This window comes from Hyperolius riggenbachi, chromosome 1 (assembly GCF_040937935.1).
Source record: "Hyperolius riggenbachi isolate aHypRig1 chromosome 1, aHypRig1.pri, whole genome shotgun sequence".
Classification (NCBI taxonomy): Eukaryota; Metazoa; Chordata; class Amphibia; order Anura; family Hyperoliidae; genus Hyperolius; species Hyperolius riggenbachi.
In genome coordinates this window covers 341,559,926-341,587,910 of record NC_090646.1, presented here as the reverse complement: position 1 = coordinate 341,587,910, position 27,985 = coordinate 341,559,926, and the positions used below count along the sequence as shown (strand labels likewise).

Sequence of the window (27,985 nt, the reverse complement as noted above, 5' to 3'; positions counted from 1 at the left end):
TCTGGAGGAATTTTGGCCCACTCATCTTTGCAGAATTGTTGTAATTCAGCTTTATTTGAGGGTTTTCTAGCATGAACCGCCTTTTTAAGGTCATGCCACAACATCTCAATAGGATTCAGGTCAGGACTTTGACTAGGCCACTCCAAAGTCTTCATTTTGTTTTTCTTCAGCCTTTCAGAGGTGGATTTGCTGGTGTGTTTTGGGTCATTGTCCTGCTGCAGCACCCAAGATCGCTTCAGCTTGAGTTGACGAACAGATGGCCGGACATTCCCCTTCAGGATTTTTTAGTAGACAGTAGAATTCATGGTTCCATCTATCACAGCAAGCCTTCCAGGTCCTGAAGCAGCAAAACAACCCCAGACCATCACACTACCACCACCATATTTTACAGTTGGTATGATGTTCTTTTGCTGAAATGCTGTGTTACTTCTACGCCAGATGTAACGGGACACGCACCTTCCAAAAAGTTCAACTTTTGTCTCGTCGGTCCTCAAGGTATTTTGCCAAAAGTCTTGGCAATCATTGAGATTTTTTTTTAGCAAAATTGAGACGAGCCTTGATGTTCTTTTTGCTTAAAAGTGGTTTGCGCCTTGGATATCTGCCATGCAGGCCGTTTTTGTCTAGTCTCTTTCTTATGGTGGAGTCGTGAACACTGACCTTAATTGAGGCAAGTGAGGCCTGCAGTTCTTTAGATGTTGTCCTGGGGTCTTTTGTTGCCTCTCGGGTGAGTTTTCTCTGCGCTCTTGGGGTAATTTTGGTCGGCCGGCCACTCCTGGGAAGGTTCATCACTGTTCCATGTTTTTGCCATTTGTGGATAATGGCTCTCACTGTGGTTCGCTGGAGTCCCAAACCTTTAGAAATGGCTTTATAACCTTTACCAGACTGATAGATCTCAATTACAGTACTTTTGTTCTCATTTGTTCCTGAATTTCTTTGGATCTTGGCATGATGTCTAGCTTTTGAGGTACTTTTGGTCTACTTCTCTGTGTCAGATAGCTCCTATTTAAGTGATTTCTTGATTGAAACAGGTGTGGCAGTATCAGGCCTGGGGGTGACTACAGAAATTGAACTCAGGTGAGATAAACCACAGTTAAGTTATTTTTTAACAAGGGGGGAAATCACTTTTTCACACAGGGCCATGTAGATTTGGAGTTTTTTTTCTCACTAAATAATAAAAACCATCATTTAAAACTGCATTTTGTGTTCAATTATGTTATCTTTGACTAATAGTTAACGTTTTTTGATGAGCAGAAACATTTAAGTGTGACAAACATGCAAAAGAATAAGAAATCAGGAAGGGGGCAAATAGTTTTTCACAACACTGTAATTTTTTGTGTATAAGTAATGAATTTGTATGTGAAAAATGCTTTAGAGTGTAGTTTTACTATTTGGCCACAAGATGGCAACAGTAACTTTTTGTTTAATGCGACCTCCAAGCGTCCTTCCGGACGCTTGGAGGAAGTACTAGGAGGCTGGGAAAGTGTAACGATCCGCTCAGCTGCCTGCGCAGGCAGGCAGCCTTTTGACCATTATTCAGGTCTGCATGCTGCAGGACTCTGGAAAGAAGACCTTCTGTCAGTTTTGCAGCTTGTGCTTGCTGAGGAATTTGCATACGTTGTCATGCAAATTGCCTGGCCACATTCATTGGAGGTGTGTACTATAAGTACTATGTGTGTCCCACAATGCTTCGCTGCTCATAGAGGTTTGTTCCTGCTGGACTCACCTGGAGTGTCAGCCACTGCTATCTTAGTATAGTTAATTCTTGGGGAGTGCTCCTTGCATTCCTAGTTAGTGCAGTCAGTTTGTGTATAATTTGTACTGCCTATTCTGTCTTGTCTTGTCTGTCGCGATTGCGCTGTCACCAGCGGCGGTTGATAGCGAATCGCTCTGTCTTGTTTGGATCGCACTAGCCTCTAGCGGTAGCAGCTGTGGATCCTTCTGATCTGAGTTCCTGGAGTGTAAGCTGGAGCAGCGGTTGCTACCGGCTACCTCATCTGATCTGTCTTGTTTAGATCGCACTAGCCGCTAGCGTTAGCGGCTGTGGATCTTTCTGATCTGTGTTCCTGCTTGGATCACACTTGCTCTGGCGGAAGAGCGGTGGATCCTTTCTGCCTAGTTCCTGTTTCTCGTCTGTCTGTCTTGTCTGATACGGGCGCTTGCTGTAGGCTCGGTGAGGTAACCGTTAAGCAAGCGTTCACGTTCTTTGTTTCGTGTTTGTCTGTTGATGGTTAGTTAGGCGTGCTTGTCTCTATTGTGCTTATCACGTGGAGACCGCGCATAACCACGTGCACTGTTGCGAATGAGTGCGGTGTTCGCGGTTAGCTAGCGTTTGTTATTTTCCGTATCTCCTCTTTGTATGATTTGCTGTGCCTTTGCTATCCTCGTATTCTGTTCTGATCTGCCTTGTGTCACTTCTGGAAATTGCCGTTCTTGCGGTTGCGTTCCTGTTTCCCATCTGCTGTTGTGTGTGCGCGGTTGCGGGGTGGCGACTAGATTGGCGCACACACATACAACCTGTCCCTTTGCTCGTTCTCATTCGCAATCGCTTCTCTTGCGATTGCGTTCTGCGCTTCGTACAATTCCTGTCTGGCATTTGTGGAGGTACAGAGGATTGGTTCCTCTGCACTCCCCAGCGCCATCTGCCGACAGGAATTTCCCTCTACTGGTGCTTGCACCAAAAGCTGGGTTCTAGTATCTTGACACGCTTGTGGAGGACCTCCGCAGTGTCAGCGCACATCTTTGTGCGCTGAACACGGAGATATCCCACAATCGTTATATTATGAGCAGCCCAACCCAAAACCCCAGTGTAGAGAGAATTTCTGATTTGTACGATTTTGCTGAGTATGGTTCCTGTGTCTTTAAGAGTTTCAAAATATTAAATTCAGAGACGAAAGAGGATTTTCTCTCTGAATGCGTAAAATTTTGTCTGAATCCTACTTTTCAAATTACTAATCCGTCCACGTCTGCTCTCCAATTAGCTTATGTGCTTTTGAAAGACAATCTGTTTGTATGGGCTCATGAAATATTGCAATACAATTCTTGGAATGATAATCTGTATCAGTTTCTTACATTTACATTCTCCTACTGGTTTGAGTTGCCTTGCTTGCCACCTGCCTTGTATGAGTGTGTAGTTGCTAATGAGTCAGCTGCTCTACCTACTTCATGCAAAACCATTCAGTTTGAAAATGAATGCAGTAACTATTCCCCTGTGTCTAAACAGCAGCCACCTAAAGCAGCAAGGACTAAAAGCAGGAAAAAAAGGAAGACTTCTCAGCTGAAAAATCCGTTGCCCATAGCAACTACAAATAAAAAAATTGTTTCTGTAAAGTCTGAAATTTCTCAGTCTCAGGTTTCATTACCCCAAGAAAGGGCATTTGTGGATCCTTTGATAGGCAGAATTATTTTCTATATTAAAGGAGTAAGAAAGTCTTTGCATGTTCCTGACCCCAACCCTTATGAGGGTTTCTTGGAAACCGGGTTGTTTGAACCCCCATTTGCTCCATGGGATATTGGAGCATTAATTGAGGAGTTTGAGATTGATTGGAAGGCGTTTTGCGATTTCTACATCGCAAAAAGCGCAGAGATTCTTTATGCTTGTCTTGATTCGGTGTACGCTTTGATTGACTCTGATGAGTGTGACGAATGTTTTGTGAATCCGGTGACTTATGTGTGGCAGACGATTTTGGAGGAATTGCACACACACCAATCAATTGACTTCAATAAAGAGACATCGTTATCGGATGATTGTTACTGCCTTTCTGGGGTAAAGCATGTGAGTCTAGATATTGTGCGACCTGACATGAATGGGTGCACTACTGTGCTTGATTCCTGTGCGAATCTTGAAAGATTCTCTCCTGATTGCGTGAAGTTTGAATCTATGCGATGTAATGCCTGTTTCTCAGATGTTCCTGCAGATTGTGATCAACATGAATGTGCCAGTTTTCTCAAAGATATGTGGGATCCCTTGTCATCTAAGAACAGATCTTTAAGATCTTCCATCTATGATCCTGCTATGGGAAAAATTCCTAAACTATGCAGCATCAAAAGTGAAATTAATATGCCTAATAAAGTTTATTCTGTTGATGTCGCTATTTCTTCTGCAGATGAGTCTCTGTCTCACCCTGTTCACACCTGTAAGGGCCCGTTGCCTGGGGACAGTTGCTCCAGTGTTTCGGCCCAAGATGCCTTGCAGTCTGCTCCGCAGATCGCGGAGATTTGCGTTATGGAAGCGTCAGTTTCACAACCTAAAGCGATCTTGGATTCGCAGGTTTCGCGTTCTGGCTCCTCGGATTTGACATTGTTAGCCGAATCTAAGAGTGAGACAGCGCTTCGGTTTTGCGAATCTGACTCTGAAACATCTTTGCTGGGTCCAGAGAAAGTTTCTCTGAGCCTGCCCTGTACCATGAATAACAATATGATGTCCAATCACACTGACATTTGTGAGTCCCTTTCTTGTTCTGAGAAAAGTGCTGATTCTGCACCCTGTACTCTGGATGAGTTAAGATGGCCTTGTTTAGAGTCTTCTGCAGTGTCCCTAGAGGCTCATCTAGGTATTGCCACTATACTCACCTGTTTTTCTGCAGTTTTGGAGTTGCAAGCTAGTTTGACTGCTACGCAGAATTCTGGGTGCAGCAAGATTGAAGTTAGGGAGTCAGTGTGTGTTCCAGCAAATTTTCCTGTATGTTCCACTCATGATGATGAAATTCAGTCTCAGTTTATGGTGGAACCTTCCCTGGGACATCTGCCCTGTTCTCAAAATAAAGTTCCAGTTTTGCCCTGTAACATGGATAGTACATAATCCTTCTTAGAAAACTTGAAAAATGATGTTCCTGAGGTCTTGTTTGATGTTCTGGAGGTCTCCGAGTTCCTCCCAAAGGGTGCAGAACTTGTAGGAGATGTCTCCTGCCCCCCAACTCCTTCTGAGGTGTTACCCTCTTCCGTAGGCATTGCTGCCTTGCTGGCTACCTTTTCAGCTCTGATGGAGCTTCACTCATATGTAGTCAATGATGATATTATTGTCACAGAAATTTCTGAATTTGTATCCGAGTCTTCTTGTGAAAGTCCAGTGCCTGTGACCTCCACTCATGATGATTCTCTGTCCGGTACTGGTTTTGGTCTTGTCGTGCCGGACTCTGAGGTTGGCAGTTCCCCGACATGTCCTGAGGTTTCTCCTGTGCTGGTGTACCTCAGTGTGCTCTGTGACCCAGAAAGCCCAAGTGTGCCTCGGTTACCAGCGTACTCAGATGCTTCCTCGGTGGAGACATGTTCTGATTTAGCCTGCCTGCTTGCATGCCCAGAAGTGGTCCCTGAAAGTCTTGATCTTGATGGGTGTCCTCGTAATTCTGAATCCAGGATAATCATTGGTTCCATGGGGGTTCTTGGCGGTTCTCCATGTGAGCCTGATGAGCGTTCTGGCCTCTTGGGATCTCTGCAGAGCTCCAAAGGGTTTTGGGAGATTCCAGGAGAGTTTTTGCTTGGTACCCTGGATGCGATCAACAGCGGCTTTTGTTTTGAAAGAGACACTTCGAACAGGTTTTGTGGCAGATTTGGTATTTTTGGACGCTCCTTGAAAGGTGGTGGGTATTGTCTGGAGGGTGTCGATGGCTTTTTCTCTGGTATTCACAGTCCTGATGGGTGTTACGCTAAGACTGGTAGTACTGATGGGCATGTTTCGGTGGCTTCTGTGTCCGATGAGGTCGGTTTCGGGTGGACTGACTCTGGAATTGGACCTTGTCGGGCTGCCCCGACCTTCATGAGTCTTCAGTTAGAGTTTTTTGGTAACGCCAGTTTTGAAAGACGTCTGGAATTCGTCCCTAGAGGGGGGGGGGGGGTACTGTAACGATCCGCTCAGCTGCCTGCGCAGGCAGGCAGCCTTTTGACCATTATTCAGGTCTGCATGCTGCAGGACTCTGGAAAGAAGACCTTCTGTCAGTTTTGCAGCTTGTGCTTGCTGAGGAATTTGCATACGTTGTCATGCAAATTACCTGGCCACATTCATTGGAGGCGTGTACTATAAGTACTATGTGTGTCCCACAATGCTTCGCTGCTCATAGAGGTTTGTTCCTGCTGGACTCACCTGGAGTGTCAGCCACTGCTATCTTAGTATAGTTAATTCTTGGGGAGTGCTCCTTGCATTCCTAGTTAGTGCAGTCAGTTTGTGTATAATTTGTACTGCCTATTCTGTCTTGTCTTGTCTGTCGCGATTGCGCTGTCACCAGCGGCGGTTGATAGCGAATCGCTCTGTCTTGTTTGGATCGCACTAGCCTCTAGCGGTAGCGGCTGTGGATCCTTCTGATCTGAGTTCCTGGAGTGTAAGCTGGAGCAGCGGTTGCTACCGGCTACCTCATCTGATCTGTCTTGTTTAGATCGCACTAGCCGCTAGCGTTAGCGGCTGTGGATCTTTCTGATCTGTGTTCCTGCTTGGATCACACTTGCTCTGGCGGAAGAGCGGTGGATCCTTTCTGCCTAGTTCCTGTTTCTCGTCTGTCTGTCTTGTCTGATACGGGCGCTTGCTGTAGGCTCGGTGAGGTAACCGTTAAGCAAGCGTTCACGTTCTTTGTTTCGTATTTGTCTGTTGATGGTTAGTTAGGCGTGCTTGTCTCTATTGTGCTTATCACGTGGAGACCGCGCATAACCACGTGCACAGTTGCGAATGAGTGCGGTGTTCGCGGTTAGCTAGCGTTTGTTATTTTCCGTATCTCCTCTTTGTATGATTTGCTGTGCCTTTGCTATCCTCGTATTCTGTTCTGATCTGCCTTGTGTCACTTCTGGCAATCGCCGTTCTTGCGGTTGCGTTCCTGTTTCCCATCTGCTGTTGTGTGTGCGCGGTTGCGGGGTGGCGACTAGATTGGCGCACACACATACAGCCTGTCCCTTTGCTCGTTCTCATTCGCAATCGCTTCTCTTGCGATTGCGTTCTGCGCTTCGTACAATTCCTGTCTGGCATTTGTGGAGGTACAGAGGATTGGTTCCTCTGCACTCCCCAGCGCCATCTGCCGACAGGAATTTCCCTCTACTGGTGCTTGCACCAAAAGCTGGGTTCTAGTATCTTGACACGCTTGTGGAGGACCTCCGCAGTGTCAGCGCACATCTTTGTGCGCTGAACACGGAGATATCCCACAATCGTTACAGAAAGTTTTTTTTTTTTCACAATGATCGCGCTGCTTATCGGACAAGCAGCGGATCATTGCGGGGCTTAGATCAACGAACGGGAATGGATTTTCCCGTTCATTGATCTCCGGGCGAGCGGCGGGCGGCGTGTTTACGAGCGGGAGTGCGCGGTAGAGCGAGCGGGAGCGCGGGCAGCGGTGGGAGCACGGAAAGTACGGATTTCTCCATTCCTGGGGGTAAAAAGATGGAAAAAGGGACGGAGAAATTCGTACGGGCGGGGGTAAAGTGGTTAATTCATTTTGGGCACCTCCATTCCTGTTTATTGTCCCGTTACTTACTCCTTCATTGGAGGTGTTAGCTTTATTGTTTATAACTATAAAGATGATTAGGAGAGCGACTATTCAGTTGCTGGTAGATCTGGAGAACCAAGCAGGGAGGGTTATTTCTCCAGAGTGTTATTGCTTTACAATATATACCAACCATCTGAATTAATGATGTTGCACCATTGTGTACTGGTTTCCTCTCTCATTCACAGGTGACCAAGGTTAGCCAAACCATTGGAACACCTTCCTTATCAGTAAAATCCATGAATGATGCTCTTCATCTTGGCACCAAAACAATCTATTCTTAAAAGATACCTGACTGAGGCAAGACTACCTAAGGTAAGCACAGAGGTAATGCTGGATCCACCTACCTCTCTGCACTGTCCATTCCTTTCCTCATTTTCCCCAGCCCCAGTAATCACTCCTTGAAAAAATTGGCCAGTTACACTTTCCTTTTTCTTTACTCTTTTCTACTCGTTCTCTTTAACATACAGTACCTTTCTTGCCTAGTTCAGTTACCAGCTCTTAGGGCATAGGACTTCTTATGTTATTAATATTATCCTGGATTATTATGATATGTGATTATAGCTGTCTTATTGTAGTACAAACACACTTTATCCTGATAAAGAGCTATGTCTATTGGGACCCTGCGCCTTATGTGAAATAAACACTCCAGGAAATTTGGCTGCCGGGATATAGCCAATATTAGAATATGGGTAGCATTTACCGATATTCGACTATTTTAGAATTTTGGTTAGTAAAATATCAATAAATATTACCCATATTTTGCTACAGCTAAACCTAACCCTAGTCTCACACAGAATGCTACCCCCTTCAATGCCTAACCCTAGAGGTTGCAAGGTTAATAAAATTCATATCTGTATTATTAGTGTGTTTTTTTAAAGTGGTGATTGGACTTGGTTTTTGCATTTTTTTTTACATTGCAATCATGATCGCACAAAAAATGTGAACAAGTGTTGCATGCACTACATTTGCGTTTATTCCGAATCGCCGGAAATCAGGGCAGTGAGATCACTGCTATTTACTTAACATTACACTAGCGCTTTTGCGATTGCCAGTGATTCTGCTATTAGCAGTTAAAGAGACACTGAAGCGAAAAAAAAAATATGATATAGTGAATTGGTTGTGTACTATGAATAATTACTAGAAGATTAGCAGCAAAGAAAATATTCTCATACTTTTATTTTCAGGTATATAGTGTTTTTTCTAACATTGCAGCATTCTATAATATGTGCACATTACACAACACTCAGCATTCAAAATGAGTCTTTCAGAGCAGTCTGTGAAGTAATGACCTCTCTCCTCTAGTAAACAGTTCACTTACAGTTCAGATAATAAAAGTCAGATAACAGCCCTCTCCGACTAAAGGTGCGTACACACGCCGGACTGGAGGCAACGACGGGTCCGTCGTTACCTCCCGCTGGGTGGGCGTGCCAACGACAGTCCGGCGTGTGTACGCACTGTCGGCGGATCGCCCGGCGGATCGCTCAGAAGCAGCCGTATCAGTCCGCCGACAGTGCGTACACACGCCGGACTGTCGTTGGCACGCCCACCCAGCGGGAGGTAACGACGGACCCGTCGTTGCCTCCAGTCCGGCGTGTGTACGCACCTTAAGACTTAAGGTTCGTATACACGTCCGATAAAGATCGTTCGTTACGAACGATTCGTGACGTTTACACGATATTCAAATTAGACTGAAAAGATCGTTCGTAATGAACGATTGTGTACACACGTGAACGATATAAGTATAAAGTACTGAATGACGAACGATAAAAAAATGCGTGCGCAAACGGAAGTGACGTTATGACAGGCAATAAGAACATGCGTTATCGGACGATCTTTGTACACACTGCAACGATTGAACGATTATCTTTCGAAAAAATCCGCCGGGTTGGATCGGTCCGATTGAACGATAACGATCGTTATCGTTCACAAAAACGATCGTTCACACTTTTTGAACGCACGATTATCGTTCCGATTGTCGTTATCGTTCGTTTTTGAACGATCGTTATCGTACGTGTGTACTCAGCTTTAGTCGGAGAGTTAATGGCTTGTTTGCATAGAGATAACAACTGGAGTTTCTTAACTCTTCCTGTACTGGAAACAATTAGACTGATGTATCTGATCTTAATGTTTTATCTCTTAGCTGTACTACACATACAAATCATAATATCATAATTTTTTTTTCGCTTCAGTGTCTCTTTAATGCCCGCTAATCGCCCCAGTGTGAATGGGCCCTCAGGCTTTGCACTACTCACTTGTTCTACTATCCCCAAATTATACTTTCCTACAAAGCCACAAAACTTACCAACCCAAACTATGTTCTTCACCTGTTCCACCCTTTATTTCACTCACTTTGCCCTCCGCGTGCTTTCTTCCACACTGTCATCCCTCGTACTCACACCAAACTTGTGCGTTATTTAGTAGGCTCCACCTAGCTATCACACCTTGCTCTTCCATCCTACCATGCTCATCTATCCTGGGTACAACAGAGCTTCAGGTCACAAGTCAAGGACTGTATGCAACATTGGATACAGGCACTGAGGATCCATAAGAAAGTATTTGGTATTCAACAAAAGTAGCTTACCATATTGTAAGCAGAAGTGCCAGTTTACTAATGTTAACCAGGGTTGCCAACTCATCCCTTTAAATACTGACACATCTAAGTTATACAGGCTCTGGGGCTTCTCACAGATAATCAGTGCCTAAACTGCATCTAACTAGCCACAAGACATGTATAATTCATAAGCGTCCGTATTTAAAGGGATGAGTTGGCAACACTGATGTTAACCACTTTGTCCTCCTTGACGTATAAAAACGTCAAGGAGGACAGGCGCGCTCCCACGGCCGATCACGCGCGTGCACGCGCACTCCCGGCCGCGGATTCGGTAGCCACGGAATCAATGTATCGGGCTATGGAGCCCAATCACTGATTCCTCTCCCCCGCTGAAAAAGCGACAGCTTCTCTCAGAAGCTTCGCTCTTTCTGAAGCTGTGTCCCTCTAAGCGTACATTGTACGCTTAGAGTGACGTCATGTAAACAAACTCGAGATTGCCATCTTGTGGCCAAAAAGTAAAACTACAAGTAAATGTAAAAAAACATTACAATACACAAATATTTCCCCAAATAAAACACTTTTATATCCCACCCTCCCAAAAATGCCCACATAAAATGTTTAATAAAGAAAACCAAAAAACATTACTATAAAAAAACAAAAACACATAAATATTTACCTAAGGGTCTAAACTTTTTAAATATCTATGTAAAGATGAAATATTTCTCTCTATTTTTTTTTTATAAGCTTGTAAATAGTAATGTATGCAAAACGGAAAAAATGCTCTTTTATTTCCAAATAAAATATTGTCGCGATACATTGTGATAGGGACATACGGTAATTTAAATAGTGAAATAACCGTGACAAATGGGCAATTACAATACGTGGGTTTTAATTATGGAGGCATGTATTATTTTAAAACTATAATGGCCGAAAACTGACAAATAATGATTTTTTTCATTTTTTTTCTTATTCTTCCTGTTAAAATGCATTTACAGTAAAGTGGCTCTTAGCAAAATGTACCCCCCAAAGAAAGCCTAATTGGTGGCGGAAAAAACAAGATATAGATCAGTTCATTGTGATAAGTAGTGATAAAGTTATAGGCTAATGAATGGGAGGTGAACATTGCTCGGATGCATAAGCTGAAAACGACTGAGATGTTAAGTGGTTAAAGAGACTCTGAAGTCTCTAAAAAAACATATTTTTATTTAAATCCCCCAAAACTCCCACACGGAAGAGCTTAGGGCAGCAAAATCCACGACCAAGAAAGTTGTGGATTTTGCGGGGGAGAGGTAGAGGGGAGTTAGGGGGGATTTAGATAGTTTAGAGCGGCGGGAATGCGGCAGTTTAGTTAGGGATAACATATTATCCCAGAGCCCATCTAGGGGGACAACCCCCTAGATGGGCTCTGGTGAAATGTTTCTCTATAAATCGTACTATGTGTAGGGTACTTGCACTGTCGTCACTTGCCAATATGTTGAAATGTTTCCTTATAAATTGTACTACGCGCAGAGCTACTTTGCACTGTTGTCACTTGCCAATCATGCTGAAATGTCTCTTTATAAATTGTACTATGTGTAGTGTTATTCGTACTGTTTGTCATTGCCAATATGCCATGTGTCCACAAATAATTCCGGGTGCGGCGCCTGTCGCACTTGGCGAAATAAAGTGATTCTGATTCTGATTTATGAAATAAAAATGTTTTTTTAGAGACTTCAGAGTCTCTTTAAGATTGCGCAAAGGTGGATCAGCGCATCACCAGCCCGCCACCGAATGGCCACCAATCAGAGGTGCGCTGAGCGCACCTCTGATTGGTGGCCATTCGGAGGCGGCCTGGTGATGCGCTGATCCACCTTTACGTAATTTTGAATTTTTATTTGGTAGCGCACCCAGGCTATGCATATGCATAAGTTAGGATTAGTTAGTGTTAGGGCCCCTCCCATAGGGGATGACTTCTTTGCAGTGGGAGGGCCGAGTACCTAATAAGTTGCATGCAAGCTATTACGGAAACCAACATCCTCCAATGGTAGGTGCAATTTATTTGAATGCTGGGTGTGTATTTTATCCCACTAGTGGGGCTTGCACTCTCAAGCAGGTGGTCATAAGGATGCAATCTGTTTTTAAGTAGCGCTGTTCCTTTCCTCGCAATGTACTAATGTTAAGAACCCAGTTTTACTTTACGGTTTTGTTAATGCCACAATACTTTGCTTACCAGATCCTTAGCATTCAGTGAGATTTCATCCCACCAGGGAGAAGTAAACTCGTAGTCACAACTGAGTATCTTGCTGAACATGTATTGATCCCCCCTTACATCAAAAAATGGTTCAAAGCCACATAACCTATAAAGGAAAGAAATATGTGAATTAATAATGCAAAGATGTTTGATTTATTCAACAGCTATGTGTACCAGCACACAACACAAGAATGTTTGAAGCTCGTCTTATTTTAGACTGACTAGTAACTATATGAAGGGGAACTGCATAAATGTAGACAAATGCAGAACTTTGGCATATTAATTAACATTTGTAAAATGAAAGTTTACAACTTTACTGAGTGATCATGTCAACACTTAATTATTATCCATTCAATTAGAATGACAATAGCGCATCAATCCACAGGCTTCTTTAACCCTTTCGGGACCCACAGGCGCTGGCCTCTAATTGGTCTTTTTCCTATTTTAGTGCTGTGGTCACTGTGATTGGCTCACAGTGATGACAGGGCCATTAAAGCTGCTTTTCTAGTCACAAGGGACTATATTCACATGTTCTGTAATATGAACTTTTGAATTATTAGTATAAGCAAGCCTGAAATGCCACACAGTGTTGACTGGTGAATTCAGCCAGTATGCAAATCTCCACTAACACAGAAGCCCTGGTTAGATAATCAAAGGCAATTCCACAAATCAGCTGTCAGAGGTAAAGAGGAACTGTAGGAAAACTGTAAAAAAAACAACAAAAAACAAAACAAAAACGAAAATGATGAGTAAAGTTTAATGCAACATTATTACACTTTTGCTCATCTGTCACTTCTTTTTAATTTTTAATTTTGCTACAAAGGTTCCTCAGAAATCAGCGTGGCTGCACTTCCTGCGATGGCATGATACAAGTTACTGTGAGTATACTGATGTCATTCAGTGACCAGAGGAAGTACAAGCCATTATCAGCCACAGCAAGGGGAAGAACCAAGTTAATCTGAAGGCTGAATAACGGATGTGTAGGAATCCTTTCTTAATCCCCTATAACATGATTCTAAATAGAGATCTAATAAAATGAAGCATAAAGCACAGACATGCTCCTGCTCTCCAGGAAAACGTACTGACAATATAGTACACAACACAAAGGACTAGTCTACTACGTAACACATAAATCCTTACAAGATGTATGTTATGACTCCAACAGACCACATGTCAACTTCTGGGCCATATAGGGAACCCTGAAGAATTTCTGGTGCTGGAAGCAAAATTAACAATCTTGCCATTATTATTACAATTATTCATTATTTGTGAAATAACATAGTTTACAGCACTGTACAATAAGTTATATATATAATAGATTACCACCCTGAAATATTAAAAAATGTACATGACGCAAGAGAAGGGTCCATCTTACTAATGAGCACACGATTTAAAAGGTAGGGTGGTCCTGGATACAAATGGGAGTGATTTACATAAGGGGATGTACAGTGGAGAGCAGAGAGGTTTCACAGTGTTCACTTCAAACATCCAGTTGTGCTTTTACAGGTGTATGTCATCACTGTGAGTTATCACTGTGGTTCACTGCACATACGTCTCCTATATTGAGTCACCACCAGTAGGTAACAGAGATCGCTATGGTTGAAAATGATGAGGATATATATCAAGTGGCACATTTTTAAATTGTTTTAAATAAATGTATGTGGACAAGAATGTTTGCTAAAGGAGACATTTTCAGTGAAGATTATGAACCATGTGGCGTATAAGGTGGATGCTTATCACATGGAGTCCCCAAGATACAAACAACCCGCCAATCCTGTCGCATTTCATTGCACACCCCCTTCCTGCTCTCCCACAGCTTAGTGTGTAAACACAGAGTATATCGCAGCAGAAGCTGTGCTCACAACTCTCCTCTGGAGTCCAGTACTGTGGTTCCGCCTTTCCGCTCGGCCTAGTGCCCAGCATCTCCTACCACATGTAGCATGATTACACGCAACATAAGGAGAGTGAGGTGCCAGCACTAGAGGAAGCAGGAGACAGATAGAATGGTCACACAGGCACAGTGCGGGATTCCGGCAGGGAGGTGAGAGAACAGCTTCTGCTGCACTATACTCTGCATTTGCACACTGGGCTGAGGGATTGCAGGAGGGAGACAGGGACAGATAATGACACATAAGGAGGCACAGGGTGGCAGAGGTAGCACAAGGTGACAGAAGGAGGCACAAAGGTACAGAAAGAGGCACAGGGATAGAGGGAGGCACAGGGGGACAGGAGGAGGCCTGAGGGCCAGAAGGAGTCACAAAGGGAACAGGAGAAGGCACAGGGGGACAGAAGGATGCACACAGGTGGAAAGAAGAATGCACAAGAGGACAGAGGGATGTACGGGGGGGGGGGGGGGGAGTGGTGGCACAGAGAGACAAAGTGGCAGCTGCCTGCAACTTATGCTCCCCAGACACAGCAGAAGTAGGTGATAGAACACCCGTGGGAGCCGGGCTTAGTCCAGGGGCAAGGCTTAATCCAAGACCAATGGCACGCCAGCCAATGGCCTTTAATGCCTATACCTAAATACTCCCCTGAGAGAAAGGACTGAGAGTGAATTGTGCATGGGGAGAAGCTAGGAATGTGGAGGGTCTGAGAGGGTCAGAGAAGGAGCAAAAATGGCAAGTTACATATTTTGGTAAGAAGTCAGAATGAATCTGTCATGGTCACTGGAGTAGTGCATGGACTGGATTCAGTGCCATCTGCCTTCTACTGTATTCACACTGGCAGAAAAGAACAGGCCGTTCGTGGATCCTAACTGAATGGATCCTAATGGATGTGAATGGATCCAATGTTAACCTATGGATCCATTCACATTGGTCTGTTAGAATGGATCCGTTCTGCACGATCCTCTAAACAAACCGCAAATTTGTTCTCCAGCAATTATTCCAGACCTCTGAGCCCAGTGGTATGGAAATGGATGCGGAAGCGCTGCACTGGGGGCAATGAGAAAATGGAACGTTACTTCACAGACAGTTCTAGCCAGCAAAATCCACTTTGGTGAATTGGAAGGGGGGGGGGGGGGGGAGATATGAGGAAACGAAATGGAAGCAGCTGAACGGCAAGGGAGGGAAAACGGATCCGATCAACCGGTGATCAGGTCCATTTTCACTGATCCGTTTGCCACTTAATTTCCAGTGTGAACCAGGCCTTAATGCCTATAGTAACTGCAAAAAGTGCTACACCTCTAAAATAATGCCAAATACAAGCAAAATTGTCAAATAAAGCAACATTTTTATACTGTGTATATATAACGTGCTTACCACAATATCCTGGTGTTCCACATACAGTTTTCATGGCTACTTGATCATCAATCATTTTTGATAGACCAAAGTCCGCTTTAATGAATAAAAAATAAATAATATAAAACAAAGTATTGAGAACTGGTTTTCCAAATACCTAATTCTTGAATTATTTTAAACTATGAAATCTTCATTATATTTTTCCTTTTCCTTATGATCTGTGTATTTCTGTTAGAAAATGGACAACATGTTGAAATGTCTGATAATGCAGTGTCTAAAATTTGATAATAGTGCTTCAGTTTGTCTTTTGCTATATATCATGGCCTCACCTAGCATCGTAGAATCACAGAGACGTGCCACAATTTTTGGAAGTATGAAGCTATAATTACGGCTTCTTCTCTTCCTCCATCAGCGGCTCTAAACTCACGGCAGGTCTTCTGGGTCCCAGTCACATGTCATATCATGTGATCGGGATCCAGGAGACCATGTCAGCATTATAGCGCCACCCGGTGGTGAAAGAGGGGTGATGGATGAGATGGAAGAGACTGTTCCATCACCCCTCTTTCACCACTGGGTGGTGCTGTACCACTGACATGGTCTCCTGAAACCTGCTCACATATCATACCATGTGATCGGAACCGAGGAGTCCTGCTTGGAGTATGTCGCCACTGTGATGAAGGAAGAAGAAGCGATTCAGCCGTCCGGACAGGTATATATGAGAGCTTCCTGCTGCCACCCCTACCCTGTTGCCACACACCCTGCCAAGCCTGCCAGGCTGGGGAAGGCCCTGCAGCCTCATAAAGTTTTACTTTATTTGGCTGCTAAGGGTTTAATCAGCATTAACCTTATCACTGCTTATGGCACCTTAGTAATCTATACATCATTGTTTTCGGTAGAAAGTAGACTTTCGTTGGATTCTTTATTTCTCTAAGGAATTATTTATTTATTTATTATTATTATTTATTATTTATTTATTTATAAATTCTTGCAATTTGAAGGGCAAAAGAAGGAAAATAAATGAATTAATAAATACACAATTTCTTAGTTTTCACCTATTTTTATTTTAAAATCAAAAGTACTACTATAGATAATAAACCCTAATTAAACCTGGCTATTTACCCACTTTATTATAACATTTACATTTTGTTTTTGCTACACTGTATAGTTATGATATTCAATTTTGTAATAAAGGTATATTTTTCTGCATTATGTATAATATTTTTTTGCATATGTATAATATAATAAGGTAAATGAGGGAATAAAGGTCTATAGAAAACTTAATTGGTTGCTTTATATGCAGGAGGTGTGGTTTCAAAAGTGAGCAAGGCTATAAAATGTGGCTAAATGGCATTTTTTGGCTGATTTCCACAAGCAGTTGAACTACGTGCTTAGTGTGCAGTTACCAGGCAGCAGTGAGCAGTTACCAGGCAGCAGTGAGCAGTTACCAGGCAGCAGCAAGCAGTTGTAAGAGTTTAAGAGGCTTAGCACTACCTATCAACTGCTCCTGGAAAAGGAGCCTAGAAGTAATAGTGCCCCCCCCATCTTTTTTGTTAGAGCTTGTCCTGGTGAACTAGTGGTCTCCCCTTTGATCTAGATTTTTCCCTGGGGTCTTGCGGAGCTCTTCCTGGGGTCTAGGGGCCCCCACTTCATATATTGTTTCTGTCTAGTCTAGTGGTCCCTCCTCTTCAGCCCTGGTAGCCTAGTGGTCGCCCCTTCCCCTTTACGGCATTTTGGGTAGTCCAGTGTGCACCCTTTTTCATGAGGGAGGTCAGACAGGACTCGGAGGTCAGGCAGCAGGGTGTTAGACCCTGGTGCTGGACACACGTACTGCCCCAGAGATGAGCACAGACGTGTGCTATCACATGCACTCTGCTCATCAGAAAACACTGACATTCAACATTCAGGTTGTTGTGCTTTAAATTAAGTCACCAACAATGTGAATACTGTGTATTGGTAGGAAAGTGGTTAATAATAGTGTGAGCAATGTTTCCGCTTTCTAAATGTCTTCTTATATGTGCCTGGATACTGTACTGGTTAAGGGCAGCACCTCTGACTTTAGGAGACCAAGTTTTAAATCTCGTCTCTTCCTATTCAGTAAGCCAGCACCTATTCATTAATGAGTCCTTGGGCAAGACTCCCTAGCACTGCTACTGCCTACTGAGCGCGCCCCTAGTGGCTGCAGTCCTCAAGTGCTTTGAGACGGAAAGGAGAAAAGCGCTATACAAATGTATTTTTTCTTCTTTTTTTTTTTAAATCATAAATGGACAGACATTACAAAATCTTTTTTTAGTCAGGCCTAAAAGTAAAATAGATAGACTAACTTAGAGGGTTCAAATAAAGTAAAACATATTACCAATTTTTAGAAGGGAATTTGGAGACATGTCAGCATAGAGAAGATTTTCTGGTTTCAGATCCCGATGGACGATTCCATTTCCATGTAAATACTGTAAATGCCACAGTATACCATTAGTTAATTAATCTAGATAATGGCATGTATGGTTTATACATTACATATAAAAAATGGGGGGTATGTTTTAACAAAATGCATTCTTTAATAATTTGCCAATGCAGATTCTACCACTGCCTAATAAGCAAAACTTCTCACAGTGTAATCAAAACATGAAATAGCAGGTAAGTTCAGTACATATGCGAAATATAATTGCTGTGTTGTGTTAATCAGGGGTGCCTCGGTTCGCTTATCTTCCTTATCTTTCCGCATTGTTCCCTATGCGAAATCGAGCGCGGAATCGATCTGGCAGGGTATCGGACAGGTCGGAAATTATCAATTGAGCCATCTTAATGGCTCAAAAACGTACCGTGTATTCCCAGCATTAGTTAGATTGTGATCTACTGGTAGATCTCAAAGGACTTCTGGGTAGATCTCACACTGGCCATTTAAGTGACATATGCATCATACTCTCTTTCTTTGACTTGGATGAGTATAGTGTGAGGGCAGCACGGTGGCGTAATGGTTAGCTCTCTCGCCTTGCAGCGCTGGGTCCCTGGTTCGAATCCCAGCCAGGGCACTATCTGCAAAGAGTTTGTATGTTCTCTCCGTGTCTGCGTGGGTTTCCTCCGGGCACTCCGGTTTCCTCCCACATTCCAAAAACATACAGATAAGTTAATTGGCTCCCCCTAAAAAAAAGTGGCCCTAGACTACAGTACTTACACTACATAATAGACATATGGCAATGGTAGGGATTAGATTGTGAGCTCCTTTGAGGGACAGTTAGTGACAAGACAATATATATATATATATATATATATATACACTGTACAGCGCTGCGTAATATGTTGGCGCTATATAAATACTAAATAATAATAATAATAATATGCTGTCCTGTAGGGATGGTGGATGAGATGCAAATAATTTTGGAGTTGATGCAGGTTTATGCACATTTTGTGTGCAAATGCATGCAGCTTGAAAATGGATCAAATTTTACCTCAGCGGGATTTGATTGGTTCATGTTCAAACTGGATAAATTTGCATACAAAATGGGCATAATGCTGCAACAACTCAAAATTATTTTCATCTCAATAACCATCCCTACTGTCCTGAAGTTTTGCCCAGCAGTGTAGAGGATTATGATGTTGCAAGGTAGGGAGCCATCCTTTCAGAAGCATTATGTGCTACTGCGGTGCGGACTATAATTTTGTCAGAAACTGAGGATGATATTGTGACTCTATTTGGTCTAGCAGTGTTCTATTCAGTTTATGTGATGTGCACCTAATTGACTGGCGGCTTGAGGTAATCACTGATGGACTGTCGCCAGGACCAGTTCTCTCATGAAGCAAGGTGAAACATTTGCATCAGATGGCAGAGATTACAGGGGCAGAGTTTTTGTACTGTGTTTACACTGACAGCATGTAGTCAAAGTAGGAAGAGAACGAGAACGAGACTCACAAACTCACAGCCAGCCAGTGTGCTATTGTGTTGAGCTGCAGCATGTCATGTGAGAACATTAATTGAAGCAGTGTAAATTGTCGGGTGCTGTGCGATCATTCCAAATCGGGTGGGGGTGGGTGGGGCGGGGCACATCCTCACAAGTTTGCCTCAGGTAGCAAAAAGTCTAGAATCGGCCCTGACTGTTGCTGTGCATGTGCTGCAGTTGTGGCTTGCATCTGTAGGTAGATTCTACCTGGCAGATCATTTTTAATTTGTAATTTTCAAAGTAGCTTGCAAGCTGAAAAAGTGTGGGCACCTCTAGTTTACACAAGAAGCTGTGCTGGATTCTCCTGCTAAGCTGCTTTACTACTTAAAAGATGATTACCGTATATACTCACATACAAGCCGAATTTTTGACCCCCAAAAAGGTGGCCAAAGGTTGGGGGGTCGGCTTGTATGCGAGTCATGTTGGTCCGTGGGTCCCCCCCCTCCGCTGATCCGCGGGTCCCCCGCTCCCCCCACGGCCACCGCCACTGCTATTACCTGCCCGCTTCTTCTATTCCCCTCTCCGTGCTTGTAAACATTCACAGCAGCGCGCCCGGCGCTGCTACTGTGACGAGGCAGGAAAGAGCGCGGCTTCCTGTTACTATTGGAACCGCTCTTTCCTGGCTCGCCGCTCGTCACAGTAGCAGCGCCGGGCGCGCTGCTGTGAATGTTTACAAGCACGGAGAGGGGAATAGAAGATGCAGGCAGGTAATAGCAGCGGCGGCGGCCATGGGGGGGAGCGGGGGACCCGCAGACCAGCTAGCTATACTGAGCGCTATACTGAGCACTATACTAGCTAAACTGGGGCACTTTACTAGCTATACTGAGCACTATACTAGCTATACTGAGCACTATACTAGCTAAACTGGGGCACTATACTAGCAATACTGAGTACTATACTAGCTATACTGAGCACTATACTAGCTATACTGAGCACTATACTAGCTAAACTGGGGCACTTTACTAGCTATACTGAGCACTATACTAGCTATACTGAGCACTATACTAGCTAAACTGGGGCACTTTACTAGCTATACTGTGTTAAGCTTGGAGGTGTAATCTCCACAGTCAGCATGCAACACATAAGCTGACGTGAAGGAGGTACACACACCAGCGCAAGGAATCAGGATATCCCCAGTTTAGTGGAGGAGAGGACTGACTCCAATAGGAGATTGTGGCGCACAGAGCCGGTGCAGATCCGAACAGCCACAAACAACACTTTCGTAATAACGTCTTAGCGCAAGGTAGCGCTGAGAGCATAAACCAGGACTGAGGAGATCAGGACAGGTAGACAGAATGAACGCTTGCTTAACTAGCCACTTCTTAGTGACAGCAAGCGTCCACAATAAAACAGACTGGAATGAGGTAGCCAATGCGTTTGCAGCAATGGCGTGCCTCACCAAGACAGGACAGGATAGTCAGGAAATAGCAGGATCAAGATAGATGAACGTAACACAGATAAATATACAATAAGTATGATTTCCTAGCGTATTACAATTACAGCTATCAATGAAACTATTTGTAACGTCTGACTAACATATGTATATATTGGCAATGAACCGATATATGACATAAGCAGGAACTCTGACTAAGACTGGAGTAATACAGGGAACAGCACTCAGAAGGATTCGCTATCTCTTCGCAGAGATGAACGCAATCCACAAACAGGACCAGGAACAGGATAACTAGCTCAGCGTGCTGGAACGCTGACTAACGGAACACAGGATATAAACAGTTCGTGTACGTATATATCAGCGACACTGATGTATCAACGTAACACGAATACAAGGAAAATAATAAACGTGCAAGTATGCGTATATATTGGCGATGAACCAATATATGACACAAGACAAGCAAAGTAACAACTTCTAGAAACAAGAGCAGAACTAGGAGGACTCGCTGACCCCTTCGCAGGAGTCAGCGCAGTCCACACGGTCTTGGAACAAGGTGGGGCACGAGCAGAGTAACAGACAGAATCTGATACTATGGTAGCCCATGAGGCATTGCAGGAAGCAGTTCTTTATACTGAGGTCATCCAATGGGAGCAGACCTGCAGATTCCCACACAAGTGAATGGTAATTAATCACAGGCTGATAGCAGGAAAAGGCAGACAATGATATGCAGCCTGCAGGAAAGGGATTGCCCCTCCATTGCAGCAGACAATGTTTGTTTACACAAAAGCATATTAAACTGTCATTAACTACAGAGCGACTGCAGATGGAATCAGCAACTAGTTTAAGTGCAAACCAAACTATGCAAGCAAATGCATGTAATGACATTAGAACTGCTTGGTTTGCAATACCACTGCAGTCAGCAGTAAACGCTGCAGAAGCGATCATAACATACTGAGCACTATACTAGCTATACTGAGCACTATACTAGCTAAACTGGGGCACCTTACTAGCAATACTGAGTACTATACTAGCTATACTGGGCACTATACTAGCTATACTGGGCACTATACTAGCTACACTGGGGCACTACCTACCTATACTGGGCACTTAACTAGCTATACTGGGACACACTAGGGGAATAAGGCGGAATAAGGCGGCCAGCATTTCCTACCCCCGGCTTATATGGGGGTCAATCATTTTTCCCTGGTTTTTCAGGTAAAAGTTGGGGGGTCGGCTTATATGCGGGTCGGCTTATATGCGAGTATATACGGTATTCTTATTTTAAATCTCCACAGAAAGATCTAAAGTAGCTCCTGATCAATAATGCAAATATAATGTAGTATTGATTAGCATTATTGATCGGAGCCTCCTCCAAAGCTTTCTATGGAGTAAATCTAAAAGCATTGTTTGGCTTAAAACTTACACTAAATATTTCCACAGTTGGATATTAAAGGTATTGATTTTTAATTATGTCAAACCCAGTAGCTTATAATGTGATTATGAATCACTGCACTCATATTTTATCTCTCTTACAAATTAAACAGTACTTTTTTTCCTTTTGAAATGTGCTCCACTTAATATTAGCAACAGTCTCTAGTGTAATCTAACAGCAAGCTTTGGTGCTACATAACTAATTAGAATATTCACTGGCACAATGCTATATTATCTGATACCCAGGCTCATGAATATTCAACAATCTTGCAATTGTCCCTGTTTCTATTAACACTTCGCATACAAGAAGCCCATCCTGTTCAGAGACACACTTAGGCCTGGTGCACACCAAAACCCGCTAGCAGATCCGCAAAATGCTAGCAGATTTTGAAACGCTTTTTCTTCTTTTTCTGTAGCGTTTCAGCTAGCGTTTTGCGGTTTTGTGAAGCGTTTTTGGTGTAGTAGATTTTATGTATTGTTACAGTAAAGCTGTTACTGAACAGCTTCTGTAACAAAAACACCTGCAAAACTGCTCTGAACTGCCGTTTTTCAGAGCGGTTTGCGTTTTTCCTATACTTAACATTGGAGGCAGAAACGCCTCCACAATCCAAAATCTGCAGCAGCCCGGGAGTATGCGTTTCTGCAAAATGCCTCCCGCTCTGGTGTGCACCAGCCCATTGAAATACATTACCCTAGCGGATCCGCACCCGCAAGCGGATCGCAAACCGCAGCCAAACCGCTCTGATGTGCACTAGGCCTTAGAATTTTTTAACCTCCATAACAGACTATGAAACCTCAGCAGAGTTTGCATTGCAATGGACTGGCTGCTTTAACCAGTCCTTTACAAAGTAGACCTTTATGACCATATTTTAGAATTAAGGAGAGAACATCGATACAGTTAATGAAATGTTCCCCCTAAAAACTGCACATGCTCTGTAAAACTAATATTTTTCCCACTAGCATCCTATTTTAAGCCTGGTACACACCATGCAATGTCCCGTCAGATAGATGGATCGAATAGATAATTTCCGACATTTTCAATCGGATTTCCGATCGTTTTTCTGAAAGATTTGCATAGAAGTGATCAGAAAATCAATCAGAAGAACAGTTGGAAATCTGATCGGATCTGTCGGAAATTATCTATCGACCCATCTATCTGATGGGAAATTGCATCGTGTGTACCAGGCTTTAGGTAGATGATATGGTCCGGGGGGAGATTTATCAAGTGATGGAACTGCAAGAATCTGGCACTGATAAATTACAAATCAGCGACTATTTATGCAGCAACTGATTTGGGAAATTGATTTTTGATGGTGTTCTTTTCTGTAGCTTCGCAGTGCCTGTGCCTTGACTCCCATCCTTTGACTTCCCTTCACAGTGATACCCAACCTTGAAGTCAGTGTCAAAGTAATATCCAAAAACAACTTCAACCAATGTCCAGAAGCCTATAGCCAGCCCATGCATAAAAATAAATCTCTCAAGTGGCTGCTACAGCAATCAAATAATAGAGAGGTATCAGGCTCTACTGATAAATACAGTTAAAAACAGAACAGTTTTAACTCACATTACGGGTCCCTGCACACAAGATCCTCTTGCATGTAATCGCAGTCATAAAGCAGTGAAAGTAATTGCCCACTCTCCAACTCGACCAGTTTCGCCTTCCTAGAGTTGTCTGTGGCTACAGTGGCTGTGTTGGCCGCAGCTTGTTTCTGGATTTATCCTTTGCAATCCACAGTAATTGGACTCACTGGGGGGCTAAATACTAATATTTGACATATCCATTTGAGTAATTGGAGCACCTGTATTCTTCAGCTTCTAGTGCTGAAGTAATGCCTTCAACTCACCCTAGTGATGGTCAATGAGATGCTAATAATTTTGAGTGGATGGAAATGTTATATTATGACCATTTTTATGCACCAGACAAGTGCAAATTTATTTATTCTTCAAACATAGATTAAATAAAAGGCAGCAAAGTGGTCTTCATTTATTCTGCCTTTGAAGAATAAATAAGTTTGCTTTTGTTCTTGGTGTGTTGTAGACATTTCTTCTATACTGAAGTACCACAAAAAAATGCAAATATGAAAAGTTAGCCGAGGCTTTTCTTATTTTTGTGCAGCAATGTTTATATACCAAGCAGCAGTACAATGCTAAATACATTGCATATGCATTCTTAGTGATGCCTTCTGTGTGGGAAACTGATCAATCTTGCCTTGAGAGTTTCTTACTTCTGTGCAGCTGTTTCTGTGCATCAGAGAGGCAGATTTATAAATCAAGCTACACGAGGATGTGAAAGGAAAACTGAAATGAGAACCATTTCTGAGCCATTCTATAGATGCTACTGTCCTGCCTGCTGCTTCCTCTGCCTTTAATATATTCTTCATCACAATGAGTATGGAGATCAGTCTGCATGCATATTGCAGGTGTGAAAGAAGCCTGAAGTATCAGCATCAGCAGTAGAGATGCTCACTGAAATGAAAACCATTTGGGGTTGATACAACATTTTTATGGTGATTTTATGCAGATTTATGCAACTTGAAAATGGTGCATTAGAGAAGAGAATCCGCTCAACTGGAAAGTAAAATGTCCAATCTTTATTTGAAAACAATTCAGAATACAGGCATATCGGCTCACATTTACCGGAGTACAGATCACTCCTTAGGGTCATTTCAGATTTGTTTGGGACTGCCATTGTTCTGTAAAGACACAGCCCGAATCACTAAGGTGTGTCGTGCATGGCTATAGTGATTCAGCTGCGAGCTGCAGAAATCTGCAGAATGGCGTCCAGATTTGCACAGCAGTATTTCTGGATGGCAAAGCCATTGAAAAGATAGGCAATGTTTACCCATCCAAGGGTGTAACAATGTTTACCCATCCAGGGGCGTAACAATAGACCCTGCAAGGGATGCAGCTGCAAAGGGCCCAGAAGCTGCAAGGGGGCCCCGTGGGGGGAGAAGTTTCTTTTCCCTGTCCAGAGAGACTGACAAGGGCACAGAAAGGAAAAAAAGACATTCTGCTCTCTGCACAATTGTTCTAATGACTGCATCTGCTCAGCCACTGATGAGGAATCATAGAAAGTTTTGAAGACAGAGATTTGTAGACAGTCCCTATTCAGTGTTCAGCAGGCTCTTGTTTACAGCGCCTTGCCCCCAACCTCTCCACCCCTCCCCAAGTGCTGTGTAATGTAGTGATGCTGGAGAAGTCTGCAGAGCCAGTTCTGCTCCGTCAGAGATGGACAGAGTGAGTGTAATAAGCTGAGGCTGGGAACACACTCATCTGTTGGTTTTCTGCATGCGTTTTTCTGTACACCATGTATATCTGTATGTGTGAAAACATGCACATTTTATCACAGAAGCTAATGTAATTGATAGTGCTTCACTGCTATCTGTTTTTATCTGCATGTGGAGAACACATTCAAGTGTGCACTAGCCAATTTAATAACATTGGTTCTCAGTTTACCTGTGCAGAAAGCAGGAGGGGGGGGGGGGGGAGGCTCATCCAAAGTTTCTCAGGGGGGCCCAATGATTTCTAGTTACACCTCTGTACCTACCCCATCATGTTGCAGATTTGTGTCGAACTTCACTAGTTTAAATGGGCCCTTAGTCATAGCTACGACTCACTAAAGATCTGTACTCTGATACATGTGAGCCAATATTGGACATTTTACTTTCTCTTTGAGCAAATTCTCTTCTCTAATGAATCCTGTCACCTTGGCTGACCCTGTGTCTAGCTCCTGGATTTTTTGAGAGTGGTGACTGTTGTTATTGTACCTTTGCTTGAAAATGATCCAGTCAAATGCTGCAGCAGCGATGTTCCAGGTTTCCTCCTGCATTGCATATTATGTTTGGTTTGCCTTTGTGTGTGCAAAGATATATACACTCATGTCGCCTAGAAAGGCAGCTTCTCATTAATGCACAAAGTGTTCAAAGAAACCAAACTCATAAATCATGGTCATGCATTTCACATCATGGATTGCCTCACCTCCACCCTACTGAATCTTGGAGAGAAGGTTAGGTTGCGACATATGGTAGCAATGTTCATCCCTACAACTCTACAACCACTATACCAGTTTCAAGTTTCTAGTTAACAACACTGAGGCATAAAAAGATGCCTGTTGTACAATATCCTTTCCTGATTTCTGTACACTAGCCCTATATTTGAATGCACACCTGTATGATCAAAAACAAAGTGATAGAATATGACAATGAAAATCATCCGTTGGCTTCAACTCACAGAAACAGCTTCCAGTATTTGCTTTACCACACAGGCTGCATCCTGTTCACTGTAATATCCACGCTCCACTATCCTAAAAAGGAAAAAAATTCTAGGATTACTACAAATTATTATTTTAAAATATACTCCGTGCACTCTAGCGTAACCCTCAATGTTCTATTATTGGTTTCCTGCTTTCAATGGTTAAAAAAAATTACAATATTCTGCATAGATCAAAAACTGTGTTTAAACTGATTTCAGGAATAAAGTATTCTGCTCACAGTGCTGGCTTGGGTGAACTACTATAATGGGTAAGGACTTTCACATAACATTAATATTTCTACTTTGGTGCATGCTGAGGAGAGAGCTGGTAATGAGGTCCTGACTTCTAAGATCTGCAAAACTGCCACAGCATTTAAAAAAGGAATTCTACTCTTCATAAGATTCTTAATACATTATAGATGTGGCAGTCAAACTCCAAGGATGGCAGGACCAATAAAGTTCTGAATTATTAAAAGGATATAGGATAAATCTCTATTGAAATCCTCAGAGTCCACTGCTAACTACTGTATTCCGTTTTGAGCAGGTAGATGTTTTAACATTACAAGCAACACAGTTCTAGCTCCCGCTGTTTCCTAATAGCTTTATTAAAATAGATGTTAAAGCCATATCTCCCAACTTTTTGAGATAAGAAAGAGGGACACGTTAAAGGACACCTGTGACTTTAATAAAAAATTTTTTTAGATATATTAAGAGGGGGATGCCTCTGGATCCTTTCCCTGTACTCCTCTGCAGCCAAGATCCAGTGCTGGCTCCCCAAAAGGTAAAAATCTCCAGTGGCCGGTGCGCGCAGGTGAAGTAGCGGTTTCCCGATCGGGCTCTGGCTGAAATAGCCAAGCCCGATGGGGTCCACTCTACTGCGCAGGTGCTGACGGTTCCCGTCTGCGCACTAGAATGAACCCGATCAGGCTCGGCTTCATCCACCGGAGCCCATGGGAAAGCTGCTATTGCGTCTGCGCGCATCTTCGGGGGTTCCAGTGGTGGATCCCCTCTGGTGAGGAGGACGTGGAAGTCTCTTTAGGATCCAAAGGCTTCCTCCTCCTTGGGTAAGTACCCCCTAAGGGCACTTTTTTCCTTCAGGTACACTTTAAGACATGCCCCTGCTACACCTCTAACCACGCCCCCACCACACCTTTTGTCATAAATACCACAAAGAATTTAGAAGCCAAAGATATTGTTTTATCATTCAAACCACACGGGTCCCTTCTATTATCATTCGTTTTCCTTCATTTTAACATTTTGATATGAGAAATATATTAATTTAAATGATGGGAATAACGTTTATAGCCAATTACAGTAAACACAGTTTTCAGTTAAAAAAATACATATATGTACACAGATCTGTACATCAGTCCTGAAAGAGGGACAAATGAAGAATAAAGAGGGACAGGGGAGATTTCATTCCCAAAGAGGGATTTTCCTCTGAAAAAAGGATAGTTGGGGGCCATAGTTAAAGGACCACTATCATGAAAAATTGTAA

General features: G+C 43.1%; 1 protein-coding gene across 1 annotated transcript in view; it reads right to left on the bottom strand.

Moving 5' to 3' along the window:
• Positions 1–27,985, bottom strand: part of LOC137511655 (calcium/calmodulin-dependent protein kinase type IV-like) — an 81,888-nt gene that overhangs the window by 8,716 nt on the left and 45,187 nt on the right. Inside the window, exons 6-10 of the mRNA XM_068233997.1 lie at positions 26,467–26,539; positions 17,834–17,924; positions 15,502–15,576; positions 13,382–13,457; positions 12,221–12,347 (exon numbers count right to left, since the gene is read on the bottom strand). Of these exons, the coding sequence (XP_068090098.1) occupies positions 12,221–12,347; positions 13,382–13,457; positions 15,502–15,576; positions 17,834–17,924; positions 26,467–26,539 (442 nt within the window). The remainder of the gene's footprint in view (positions 1–12,220; positions 12,348–13,381; positions 13,458–15,501; positions 15,577–17,833; positions 17,925–26,466; positions 26,540–27,985) is intronic.